The sequence below is a fragment of the Echinops telfairi genome, unplaced genomic scaffold (assembly GCF_000313985.2).
Source record: "Echinops telfairi isolate 266 unplaced genomic scaffold, ASM31398v2 ScPeMD7_7417;HRSCAF=8455, whole genome shotgun sequence".
In the NCBI taxonomy this organism is placed as follows: Eukaryota; Metazoa; Chordata; class Mammalia; order Afrosoricida; family Tenrecidae; genus Echinops; species Echinops telfairi.
In genome coordinates, this window is record NW_022111317.1 from 5,150,753 (window position 1) to 5,161,717 (window position 10,965).

Consider the following 10,965-nt stretch of genomic DNA (forward strand, 5'->3'; position numbering starts at 1 on the left):
CTCTTCCCTCTCCAATTGTCCAGGGCATTGCTTCATGGGGATGATGACAAGGTGGCCAGTGTGAAGCTGTCACCCTTTGACTCGGACAGGCTGCTTGTTCTGGGTGGGAACGGCCTGTGCGTGTCCTTTTCCCAGGTCCTCAGGGACGTGTTGAATGACTGGGTGGGACCCATGCGTGAGTCTGTGTCTGCGAATAAACCGTGTGCTTTTCCGGCGGTTGGCTCCTGCGGCCCCGGCGTCCTCACTTGCCACGACAGCCCACCGGCAGTGAAACGAGTAAAGAAACCCTAGTCTGAAGCCTGGTGGCATTACAGGCTGCTAACCACAAAGTCAGCAGTTCGAAACCACCGGGCGCTCTGTGGAAGCACAAGGCTTTCTGCTCCCAGGAGAAATGCAGAGCCTTGGACCCAGTGGCGGTTCTACTCTGCCCTAAAGCGCCGCTAGGAGTCAAAATCGACGATGACCCTGGTTTCCCACCACCCCAAAGGCATCCGTGGGAATGCACCAGCTTAAGAACTTGACGGCTAAGTCAAAGGTCAGTGGTTCAAACCCACTGGCCACTCTGCAGGAGAAAGATGTAGGGATCTGCTTCGGTAAAGATGTACAGCTTGGAAACCCCATCGGGCAGCTCTCTGCCCTGTAAGGCCGAGATGAGTCCGAAGCAACTGAGTGGCTGTCAGTTTGGGTTGGGCTTTGTTTTGCCCACAAAACCAGGGGTGCTTTACCTGCAAGTCTGAGCTGCCTCCACCAATTACCCAGCAGGCTCAGTCCCTCCTCAGCCCCATGCACCTCCTCCCAGCCCCAGCCCCTCCCACACATCTGCGGAGAGACGCCAGCTTCCACGGCACCCAGACTTGGGGCAGCATAAAATGGGGGGTCTGAAGTCCTGGGCCCGATACGGGTTCCTGCTTGTGGGCCACCTGCTGGCCCTGGGGCTTGGGGCGGCCGTATTCCAAGCCCTAGAGGGGCCTCCAGCCCGCCAGCTCCAGGCCCAGCTGAGAGCTGAGCTGGCCACCTTCCAGGCAGAGTTCGGGGCCTGCCTGCCACCCAACACCCTGGAGGGGCTGCTGGATGCCGTCCTGGCAGCCCAGACCCACGGGGTCTCCAGCCTGGGCAACAGCTCAGAGGCCAAGAACTGGGACCTGCCTTCAGCCCTGCTCTTCACTGCTGGTGTCCTCACCACCACGGGTAGGCAGGAGGGGACTCCTAAGGCAATTGCTCCCTGGGGACCCTGGTGGTACAGCCCTTCTCCCACCCCCAAGGACCAGCCAGAGCCCAGGCCCTACCAGGCCTGACATCACAGCTTGGCCTTTTCACATCAGTGTGCCCCAACTGGTGCCTCTGCTTCAGCTGCCAGGAGGGGTGTGGCCACCCAATCCATCCCCAGGCTGCTTTGGGGGCCCAGGCGTGGTGCCCAGGCCCCAGAGGGCTGGAATGAGGTAGGGGGCACGTAGGATGGCCTGGGAGCAGCCAGAGAGCACAAGAGGGGCCCTGGTGGCGTAGTGGTTAAAGTGCTCGGTTGCGAACCGAAAGGGCAGTGGCTCAGACCCACTTCCGGGAAAACCAGGAAACTTATTTTCCACGGAGGGAGAAACCCTGCAAGGCAACCCTTGGCTGCAGTGGACCAGGGCCTTCCCCAGGGCCTGCCACTCCCCTCTTGCCATATCTGGCTCCAGCAGATTCACATCTGCACACCGGCCTGGCAGATCTTCTCCCAGCAGGCCCTGCTCCCCCACCCTTGCCCATGCCTTCGCAGTCTCCAGTGCCGCTTGCAGGCTGTCTCCCTTACCGCCCTTTACATCAAGTGTCCTGGCTCACTTCCTGCTTGCTCGGCCACCATAAGGCAGGGCCTGAGCACCCTCAAAGGGCACCGGTGGCTCCCTAGCAGGGCTCAGCTGCTGGGCCAGGCGTTCAGTTTGACAGAGGGGAAAGAGGCGGCAAGCGGCTTTGGTAAAGATTTGTTAACTTTGACGGTTCGACTCTGTCCTACCGAGTCACAACGCATCAGAAGGGACTCAATGGCGTTGGGTTTGGGGTTTGGTGCAGACTCAGATCCCGGCACAAACCCCGGTCCCCAGGAGGACACCTTTGGGGAATGGATGAACTGGAGGCAGAGCTGAGTCATCTTGCAGAAAAGCAGGATGGCTTTCCTGCTGGACTGAAGGAATGCTCTCCTGCAATCCCTTCATTTTCCAGAAAAGGACGGAGTGGCAGCGCAAGGTTTAGTGAGCTGCCCAGGATTCCCTGGGAAGGGGACCAGAGCGGAACTGAACAAAGGGGCGTAGGCTGCGCTGGCGCTGCTGCCACCAGAGGGCAGCCTTCAACAGGAGGCGAGGTAGCGTGGAGGGGGCACCTCTTGCAGGCAACGCACTCAAATGCCCACCTTCCCTCCCCTCTTCAGGTTATGGCAATACCGCCCCACTCTCATGGGGTGGCAAAGTCTTCTGTCTGGTCTATGCGGCTCTGGGACTACCGGCCTCGCTAGCAGTGGTGGCCGTGCTGCGCCATCACCTGCTCCCTGTGCTCAGCCGCCCGGGGGCCTGGGCAGCAGCACGTTGGCAGCTGGCGCCAGCCCGGGCTGCGCTACTGCAGGCCACTGGGCTGGGCCTGCTGGTGGGCGGCATCTTCATGCTGCTGCCAGCGGTGTTGCTGTGGCAGCTACAGGGCGGCGGCAGCCTGCTGGGGGCAATCTACTTCTGCTTCGACTCGCTCAGCACCGTCGGGTTTGAGGAACTGCTGCCTGGTCGCGGTCGCAACCTGAATCCCGTGATATACCACCTTGGCCAGCTGGCTCTGCTAGGTGAGTCTGGGGAGCTGAGCCTGGACTACAGCTCCTAGGAAACATCCAGGGCTGAAGCCCGGAGGCCAAGGGATCCCGCCCCAGGGCAGTATGGGAGTTGTAGTTGGAAGACCATCTCGACCCCACCCCCAGGATGTTTGTAGCCTGGGTGCAGGTGCAGAGCGTTTAGCGCGCCCCCAAGCCACCCCTCCTCTCCAGGGTACATGCTCCTGGGGCTCCTGGCCATGCTGCTGACGGTGGAGACCTTCGTGGAGCTGCCGCAGGTTCGTGCCCTGGTGGGCTTCTTCGTGCCCAGCAGCCCTCCAATCGCCGAGGACCAAGGTGGCATCGTCGGGCAGGATGAACTAGCTCTGCGCACAGTGTCTTCGTCGTCGTCGATGTCGTGCACCGCGCCGCCCGCAGCCCCCGCCCGAGAGCAAGCTCCAGCTTGCTGAAAGTTGTCAGCAGCTCGTTTGGCTTCTTCAAGGTGCAGGCGCGGGGGCGGCTGTGCAATGTTCAGCTAGTGGGGGAAGCTTCTGGAAACAGAGGCAGGGTCAGCTGTGCAGGCCTCGGGGAATAGTATAGCAGTAGAGTAATAAAAGGGGCCACAATTCCAATTGTTTATTGGTCTCTTGAAATGAGATGCTTTGGGGCCAGTAACACTATCTCCCTCCTCCCTGAGCCTACTTCTGTCTCAGAGGTGCTAGGGAAGCTCGGAGCCCTTGGTGGGGTCAAAGGCAACCTTCGCGGCTTTAAGCACCACCCTCTTTCCTGCACTGAACCCCCTGAGTTACCCAAAGAAAATGTCGGGTGCTGGTGTTATCTAACTTTATTGCTCCGAGGAACAGTAGAAAGTGGCCAGGCAGTCCTAGACCCAGTCCTCTCCCTGCAGCTGGCCGGCTGGGTCCTGCCTTCAAGGAGGGGTCAGCGAGGCACTCCTGGGGACCCCCAGCCTCCTGCAAACGCGCACGCGCGCGCGCACACGCATGCACGTACACACGCGCAGACACGCACACGGACAAATAAATAGGACCCGTCGGGTCGGGTCGGCGTGGCGGAAGGTTCTTCCCACAGCCTCCCTGGAGGGCAACAGCGGCCCGTAGGCGGGACCCCCGGGGCCCGGGGCTCAGCTCAGCGCGCAGCGCTCGCGCCGGCTCAGCTGCCGGCTCAGCTTGCGGCGCCGCTGCTCCAGCCCGCGCTCCAGGCGCTCGTCCTCCTCCAGGGCGCTGGGAGAAAACGGGTGCCATCAGGGCCCAGCCCAGCCCAGCACTGGGAGGGGAGCGGGGCACCGAGACCCTCCCTCTCCACGGCCCGTGCGCCCTGGGCCCCACTCACATCCGCTCCTTGTGGTCCAGGTCCCGGACCAGCTCGTCGCGTTGATTCACCAGGGACACCAGCTCCGCCAGCAAGAGCTGCTCCCGGTGCTTCTGCGCGGCCGTTTTCAGACAGTCTGAGAGCCCAAGTGGCTGAGTGTCAGGGGGCAGGAGGCACGCCTCGCTGTCTCCACCACCCACCCCTCCAGCCCCGTGCCCCCTCCTCCACCTTCGATGGCCAGCATGGCACGCAGTTCTCGGCTTAGCAGATCAAACCTCCGCTCCAAGTCCTGCTCTTCGATGCTGGGGTGGGAACGAGATAGGTGACAGGTTGGGGAAAGGGGTCTGAGAGGGTTCGAACCCCACCCCGCCTTCGCCAGTAAGACGGAGTTGGGGTGTGTGAAAGAGCTCCACCCCTGGCCTCCAGCCCCCAGCCAGGTGCTCACACACACCCCTTCCCGTTGGGTGCCAACAGTGATGACCCACTGTGGCCTCTTCTTTTCTAAATAAACAATTCTGCGGAAATGTTTGAATGAACATTGCCCCTCAACAAGTATTAGGCAAAAATTACTCTGACAAATGGTCCAAGATGCCGAACTGCCTCCACCATGCAGAACAATAAAAGTGATGACCGTGGGCAACGGTTGTGGGCCTCACTCGGGGGACCAGCTGAGGTCTCCCTGGGCCGGCCAGACTGGGGGACTCAGCTACCCTGTGCTCTGCCTGTTTTCTCATCAGAAAAAAGAAAACCAATTTCAGAGCCCTGGAGGCTTGGCGGTTACTCTTCGGTTGCTAACAGCAAGGTCCTTGGGTCAAAACACACCAGCCCCTCAGAGGGAAAAAGATGGGGCTGTCTACTCTGGAAAAGATTTCTGGTCTCGGAAACTCACACAGGGTCTCCATGCGTTTGGTTTGGTTTTTGACTTAAATGGACTAGAAAAAAAAACCAAAATGATGATGTAGTCCTCTTATGAAGTATGTTAGCTAACATCAACAGCATTTACTTAAGACTGTGTTTCATTTTTGCTTTAAAAAACATCTTAAAAAATAAATTTAAAAAAATCTTAACATTGTTAATATACATTCAAACACAACCAAATACAATCATGTTCCTGACCCAATGACAAAAATCGGGTTTATAAACATAATAAAAGGCAATAATAAAATGGGGGTAAAAACCATATGTCAGAACCGACGTAGAGACGATGGAGTCTTGGGAGCTGGTAAGAAAGCGGAGACTCCTTGTAATAAAATGGCTGAACAATTTTTTTTTTAAATCTAGCCACAGGATGCCAAGAGGCCTAGGGTTCTGCCAGCTGAGGGAGTGGGGAGCAGGGCCAGTGTGGGCGTGGCTTGTCTTGTGGGCGTGACCTGTCTGTGTGGGCGGAGCCCCGCCCGGCCTGGGAGGGGCCAGCACTCACAGCAGCTGCAGCTGGTCCTGCCTCCGGATGAGCGCATTCTTCTTGTTGACCAGAGTGAACCACTCCTGGATCAGCATCTCCTCCTGCAGCCTGTTGGCACCTGAGCAGGGCGGGGGGAGGGGGAAGGGGTATCACCAGGCCGGCTACTCGGCCCAGTGTCAGGAGCAGGGCTGGGCAGTGGGGCTTGGGGCTGTGGACGTCCAGCGAGCTGGTTCCCTGCTCAGAGCCTCAGCGTGCCGAGCTGTCCAATGCGCACGAGGCCCACAACTGCCTCCCCACTCTTCCTCCCGTGAGGTAGGTCAGGAGGCACTGCAAGGCTGAGCAGCGCTGGGGGTCCCCTGCCTGCCACACCTGACTCCATGAGGCTCCTCAGCTGCGTCTCCACCTCAGCGGCCCGCCCATCGATCTGCCGCTGCTCCTGCTCCAGGGCCTGCAGCTCGGCGCAAACGTACTGACTCGTGTCCTGGAACCGCTGCTGCGGGGGAGGGGCCAGGGACAGGTGGGGTTCAGTCCAGGACCCCCCCAGGCAGCGCCCACACGTCTGTCCCCACCGTCACCTCAGCCCCCTTACCGGCCCGGCCTCCTCCCCTGGGCTTGGCTCTTCTGATGAGGCGCTCCCACCTACAAACAGAGACCCGGCTAAGGTAGCCCCCAAACCACACCCACCCCAGGAGTCCCCAGCCCCAGACTGTGAGCAGCCTGAGCTGAGCTGGGTCCCCACCCACCCCCGCCCCCTTAAAGCTACTCACCGAGGGATGGCTGTGGGGTGGAAGCTGGGGCTGGCTCAGGAGTGGGGCTGGGGCCAGGGCTAGAGCCTTCCTGTGAAGGAAAGGGGGCTGATGAGGTCCCCAAGGCTGGAGCTGTCGGGACCCTCACACACCTAGGGAGGAGGGGTCTTCACTCTGGGCCCAGCTGTACCCAGAGCACCCTCACCCAGGAAAGTGCCTCCTGAGCCCACCCTCAGGGCCCCATGGTCCTGGGTCATTTCACCTCCCCTGTCCAAGGCCTGACAGCCCGGCCTCGCTCTCAGGAGAGCAGGAACAAAGGGCTGTAAGGGTCCCACTTTCAGGAAGCTCCCTCAGGCCACTTGACACCCGTCATCACTTTGTGCTGGCCGGGATTGTGACCTTAAACAGGCTTAAAGCCATCCTCAGCCAGCACCCCCATCTCTTGGCTGAAAGGGGGCACCCTCCCACTTCCTGGATTCCCACCCTAGGTGGCTTATCCGGTTCACACAACACTCAGGGCTGGTTCAGAGGATGGATGGGCCTGGGAGTTTTCACCTGGAAGGGCTGCACTGGTCCCAGTCTGGGGTATCTGACAGCACCCCCCACCCCACCATCTGGCTTGGGGAGCCCAAACGTTTGGCCCTCTTTGATAGCTTCAGGCAGGTCTCAGGATGAGCCGAGCTGACTCAAGGCCTCCCTCCCACCCCCATGCCCCTCTGAGAGGCAGCCCTGGACGTTTGAGGCTCAGGCCATCTTTTCCCGTCAGGGACAGGGATATCTCCTCACTAGCTGTTGCCAGGCCCTGCCTGCTAACTCCAGTCATAAGCCACAGCTGAGGGGTCTTCCCTGGGGGACACCTCCCCACCCCTTTCCTCAGCCCCCAGCCCAGTTGCCAATGCCTGCTGACTGCTGAACCCTCAAGCCTCCTCCTCCAAACCGCACCTGGACACCACCCTCTAGTCATGAGGTCAGACTTTCGGTTCCCTCAACAGCTTCCTCAGTCTGGAGCTGGCCAATTGACTAACACCAACGTGGCCTTCACGACCCAGCTCGGTCCTGCCTCCTCCCCCAAAGGCCCTCACTTCTCTCCATTTCTCCCTCCCTGCCCTTCACAGCTGCTGATGCCTCCCCTGGTCCTAGGCCCTCCGGGACTGCCAATTCCAGCTCCAACCCAGCACATCCTCCTAGACCAGACAGGGCCAGGCCCAGACAATGCGCTCAATTACCGTGTGGTAGCTACACAATCTGGTGTCCATTTGAGACTTGAGAGAAGTAAGCGTGAAGGGGTGGAGTCTAGTATGTCAATCGGATCATACCCAATGAGGCCTCTGTGTGGGCATGGCCTTCCCCTGAGGAATCTGGGAACTCCTGTTTTTCCTCCTCCTCTCTCTCTGCTCACTCCCTTAGAGACACTCTACTGACAAGGCTGACTTCCTGTGAGACATCGTACAGGAGCCACATGGACCTACCCTGATGCTGCCCTGGGAACTGGAGAAGCCACGTGGAGACCCCTGCCAGCGCTGCAATGCTTACAACGCCACTGGATCCAAAGACTTTCTACCCACTGGCCTGTGAGCGTCTTGCATTCAGCGTCATTGCAAGTGTTTTGTGAGTCTGAAGAGGACTTTATCGATTGGTATTGGACATATGGGATAATATCGGACTTATGGCCTTGGACTGGACTGGGTTGGGATGCCTTCTTAATGTACAATTATCCTTTATATAAAACTCTCTCTTCTACACATATGAGTTTCTATGGATTTATTTCTCTACGCGGACTAACGTACTGCCTAGGTGGCCTGGCGGTAGAGGGGTGACTTGAAAGGTCAGCAGTTCCAACCCACGCTAGCCCCTCAGGACAGAGCCAGGGCACTCTGCTTCCACTAAGACTGGAAGGCTCGAGTATGACCTGTGACTTAGTTGGTAATAAAACTGTTACGATGTAAAAATATCCATTTGCAGGCTCTCTCCTGTCCTTTATGTTGTCAGACCTTCTAAATATTTAGGCCTGGCTTCCTCCCTGCTTTGAACACATTGGTATTAGTCTGTGTACACTCTTTGTAACTGCCTGGGGCGTGGCGGACAGCAGCACTGGTTTCCCTCTCCCCTGTGCCCAGATGAGCCTTCCTTGGCAGAGTTTCTCGGTTTCTGTTGCAAATCAGTATTATAGATGGCACAATATAAGCCCCTCTGGAAATAAAAATGTTCTCCCCACCCCCACCCCACTCCAAAATTAAAAGATGTACAGGCTTGGAAGCCCACAGGGGTGTTTGAACTCTGTCCTGTTGGGTCCCTGGGTCGGAGTGGACTTGCCGGTATAGGACAACAAGGACACGGCGTGTTCACACGTTGGGTACTCGTCACCCACAGCACCTCGCACAGATGGCCCCCTCCGGTCCCACACCCTCCGGGGGAGACAGCGCTCATTACCATGCCCACTTGACAGATAAGGAGCCCATGGGCCGGAGGGCCTGGCTGGGGCCACGGCTGTCACACATAAAGTCTGGTCTCCGGCCGGCCCGGGCATGCCATGGGCCTCTGACCCGGCCACACCCACCGGGTCTCTGTGTCCTCGCACGCAAAATAGGGAGAGCTCTCAGCCCTCCATAACCTAGGGTCTGTGGGAGAACATGCAGCTTCCCTTTTTCGGACACTCAAAGACACCCTGCAAAGGGCTTCCATGGGTCTTCAGGGAGTGAGCATACGGAAGGTTAGCCACTGGCCTCAGGTCCCACGGCCAGACAAAAGGTGCTGGGCCGGCCGTGGTCGAGATTCGAAGGACTCAGGCTCCCGTCAGCAGGAACGCCTGCGCCTGCCTCTTCATCTCTGCACTGCGTCGGGTAAACAAGTCCGCTGCAAGACCTCTCTAGGGGGCTGAGCAGCAGGGAGCTTACTCTGCAGACGAAGGTGCACCTGAGCCAAGGAATGCTCAATGACCTCACATCCATGTGAAAGTTGGGCAGGACCCGAGGAACCCTGAAGAAGAATCGCCGAGTCGGCATGACGGTGCTGGCCCAGCGTACTGGCCAAACCATGGACTGTCGAAAGGACAAACCAGTCTGTCTTGGGAGAAGTACAGTCAGAAGACTGTTTCGAGCCAAGGATGGTGGGACTGCATCTCACCTACTTCAGACAGGTTGTCAGGAAAGACCAGTCCCTGGAGAAGGACACCACGGTGCGTAAAGTGGAGAGGGCAGCGAGCGGAAAGAGGGAGGCTCCTAACAAGATGGGTGGACACAGTGGCTACACCAACGGGCTCAAGCATTAGAACAATTAAGAGGATGGCGCAGGACCGGGCAGGTTTTATTGTGATCGGGTCAGAACTGACTGGCTGGCACCTAATGCCAGCATGTCCCTGAACCTCAAAGCTCCCACCTGTGAACTGAGATAACCAAGCTTTCCTGGAAGGGCCATTGGGAGGAGGTGGCAGTGAGGGGTCACGGGAACAGACCAGACGCAGAAAGCACTCAGCCCCCGTGCTGGGCAGGTGGTGATAGTAGAGGAGAGAGAGCCTAGCTCAGCAGCAAGCGAGCTTACAAACACGCAGCACTGATGGGAACGCCAAGCTACACTTCCTCCTGCCAGACCCAAATTCCTCTTTCTGTGCCCTCTGGGCAGCCCCTCCTCTAGGAAGCCTTCTTGGGCCACCCAGAAGCACCCTGCCCTTCTCTTGGCACTGGTCCGGCCCTACCCCAGCTTTTTAGTACCTGACCTCATCCTCTCCCCACCCCCAGGATTTGAGGAGTTCTTTAAGGCAGACAAGCGCCACCCCCTGCCTGGACCTCCCACTGCATACACAGGGTGTGGAGGATGGGGTGGCCAAGAAGGATGTGCCCTTTCCAGCCCCAAGAGTCAAGTTTCTGTAGTGGGGCAAAAGTCAAGAGGAAGGCTTGGCTTAGCAGGACCTGAAGCTGGGCCTTGGGCCCAAAGGGGTGGAGGAGGGAGCCACCCCTTTAAGAGTTAAAGAGCCATGGGCACAACCTACCTGGGGCTGTTAACTGCAAGGTCAGCAGTTTGAACTCACCAGCTGTCCCCAGGGACAAAGCTAAAGCTACCTGCTCCCGCAGAGTGACAGCTTCAGACACCCACAGGGGCAGCTAGCTGTACTCCCTCCTATGAGGTGTCACATGCCCTGTCTCGCCCCCTACCAAATCAATCCTGTCGCAAGATCTGCAGGGATGGGGGCACGCCCCGGGGCTGGGCAGTACCCCCAACCTCCCGTTATCAGAAGGGAAGAAGTTTTCGTCTCCAGCGTCTGGGGTTAAAGAGCCCAGTCGGAGCACCCTAGGGCCACTGTTGAGGGAAACTGAGCAACCAGCTGGTAGGGGGCATGGTTGGCCCTGGGTTGCCAACAGGGCCACCAGAACCCCTCTAAACTCAGTAAACCGTCTACGGAGCACCCCCCACGCCCACGCCCAGGGTTAAATCCAGGCCCAGCAGCAGCAGCAGCAGCCCAGCACGGTCATGCTGCCAGGGCGTAAGTCTGCCCACGCTGGCAGCAGGGTGGGAACCCTGCAGCCCTGGGGTCCTGCCTGGCGTCTGGGCTGTCATCTCCGCCTCCTACAGCCCCATGGCCCCTGCCTCTGCCAGCGCCGGTCCATGCTGGGCGCTGCCCTCGGCCCCTGGCCACCACCCTGGTACTCACCAGCAAGCCAGCGTCCTGGTCCTCGGCGGAGAAAGAGTTGCTGTTGCGCCGCCGGGAGCGCCTCTTCTTCAGCAGGTCG

General features: G+C 59.0%; 2 protein-coding genes across 2 annotated transcripts in view; one reads left to right on the top strand and one right to left on the bottom strand.

Moving 5' to 3' along the window:
* The first annotated feature begins 869 nt into the window (after window positions 1-869).
* KCNK7 (potassium two pore domain channel subfamily K member 7) lies at window positions 870-3,401 on the top strand. The gene is made up of 3 exons (XM_004713680.2): window positions 870-1,188; window positions 2,402-2,800; window positions 2,999-3,401. Exons 1-3 carry the CDS (start codon window positions 870-872, stop codon window positions 3,232-3,234), a joined length of 954 nt encoding a protein of 317 aa, XP_004713737.1. The 3' UTR covers window positions 3,235-3,401.
* The window catches only part of EHBP1L1 (EH domain binding protein 1 like 1), a 16,824-nt gene continuing 9,244 nt past the window's right edge, over window positions 3,386-10,965 (bottom strand). The window contains exons 13-20 of the mRNA XM_045297164.1: window positions 10,887-10,965; window positions 6,263-6,332; window positions 6,085-6,134; window positions 5,865-5,988; window positions 5,514-5,613; window positions 4,322-4,395; window positions 4,115-4,229; window positions 3,386-4,005 (exon numbers count right to left, since the gene is read on the bottom strand). Coding sequence (XP_045153099.1) covers window positions 3,906-4,005; window positions 4,115-4,229; window positions 4,322-4,395; window positions 5,514-5,613; window positions 5,865-5,988; window positions 6,085-6,134; window positions 6,263-6,332; window positions 10,887-10,965 — 712 coding nt within the window. The 3' untranslated portion in view covers window positions 3,386-3,905. The remainder of the gene's footprint in view (window positions 4,006-4,114; window positions 4,230-4,321; window positions 4,396-5,513; window positions 5,614-5,864; window positions 5,989-6,084; window positions 6,135-6,262; window positions 6,333-10,886) is intronic.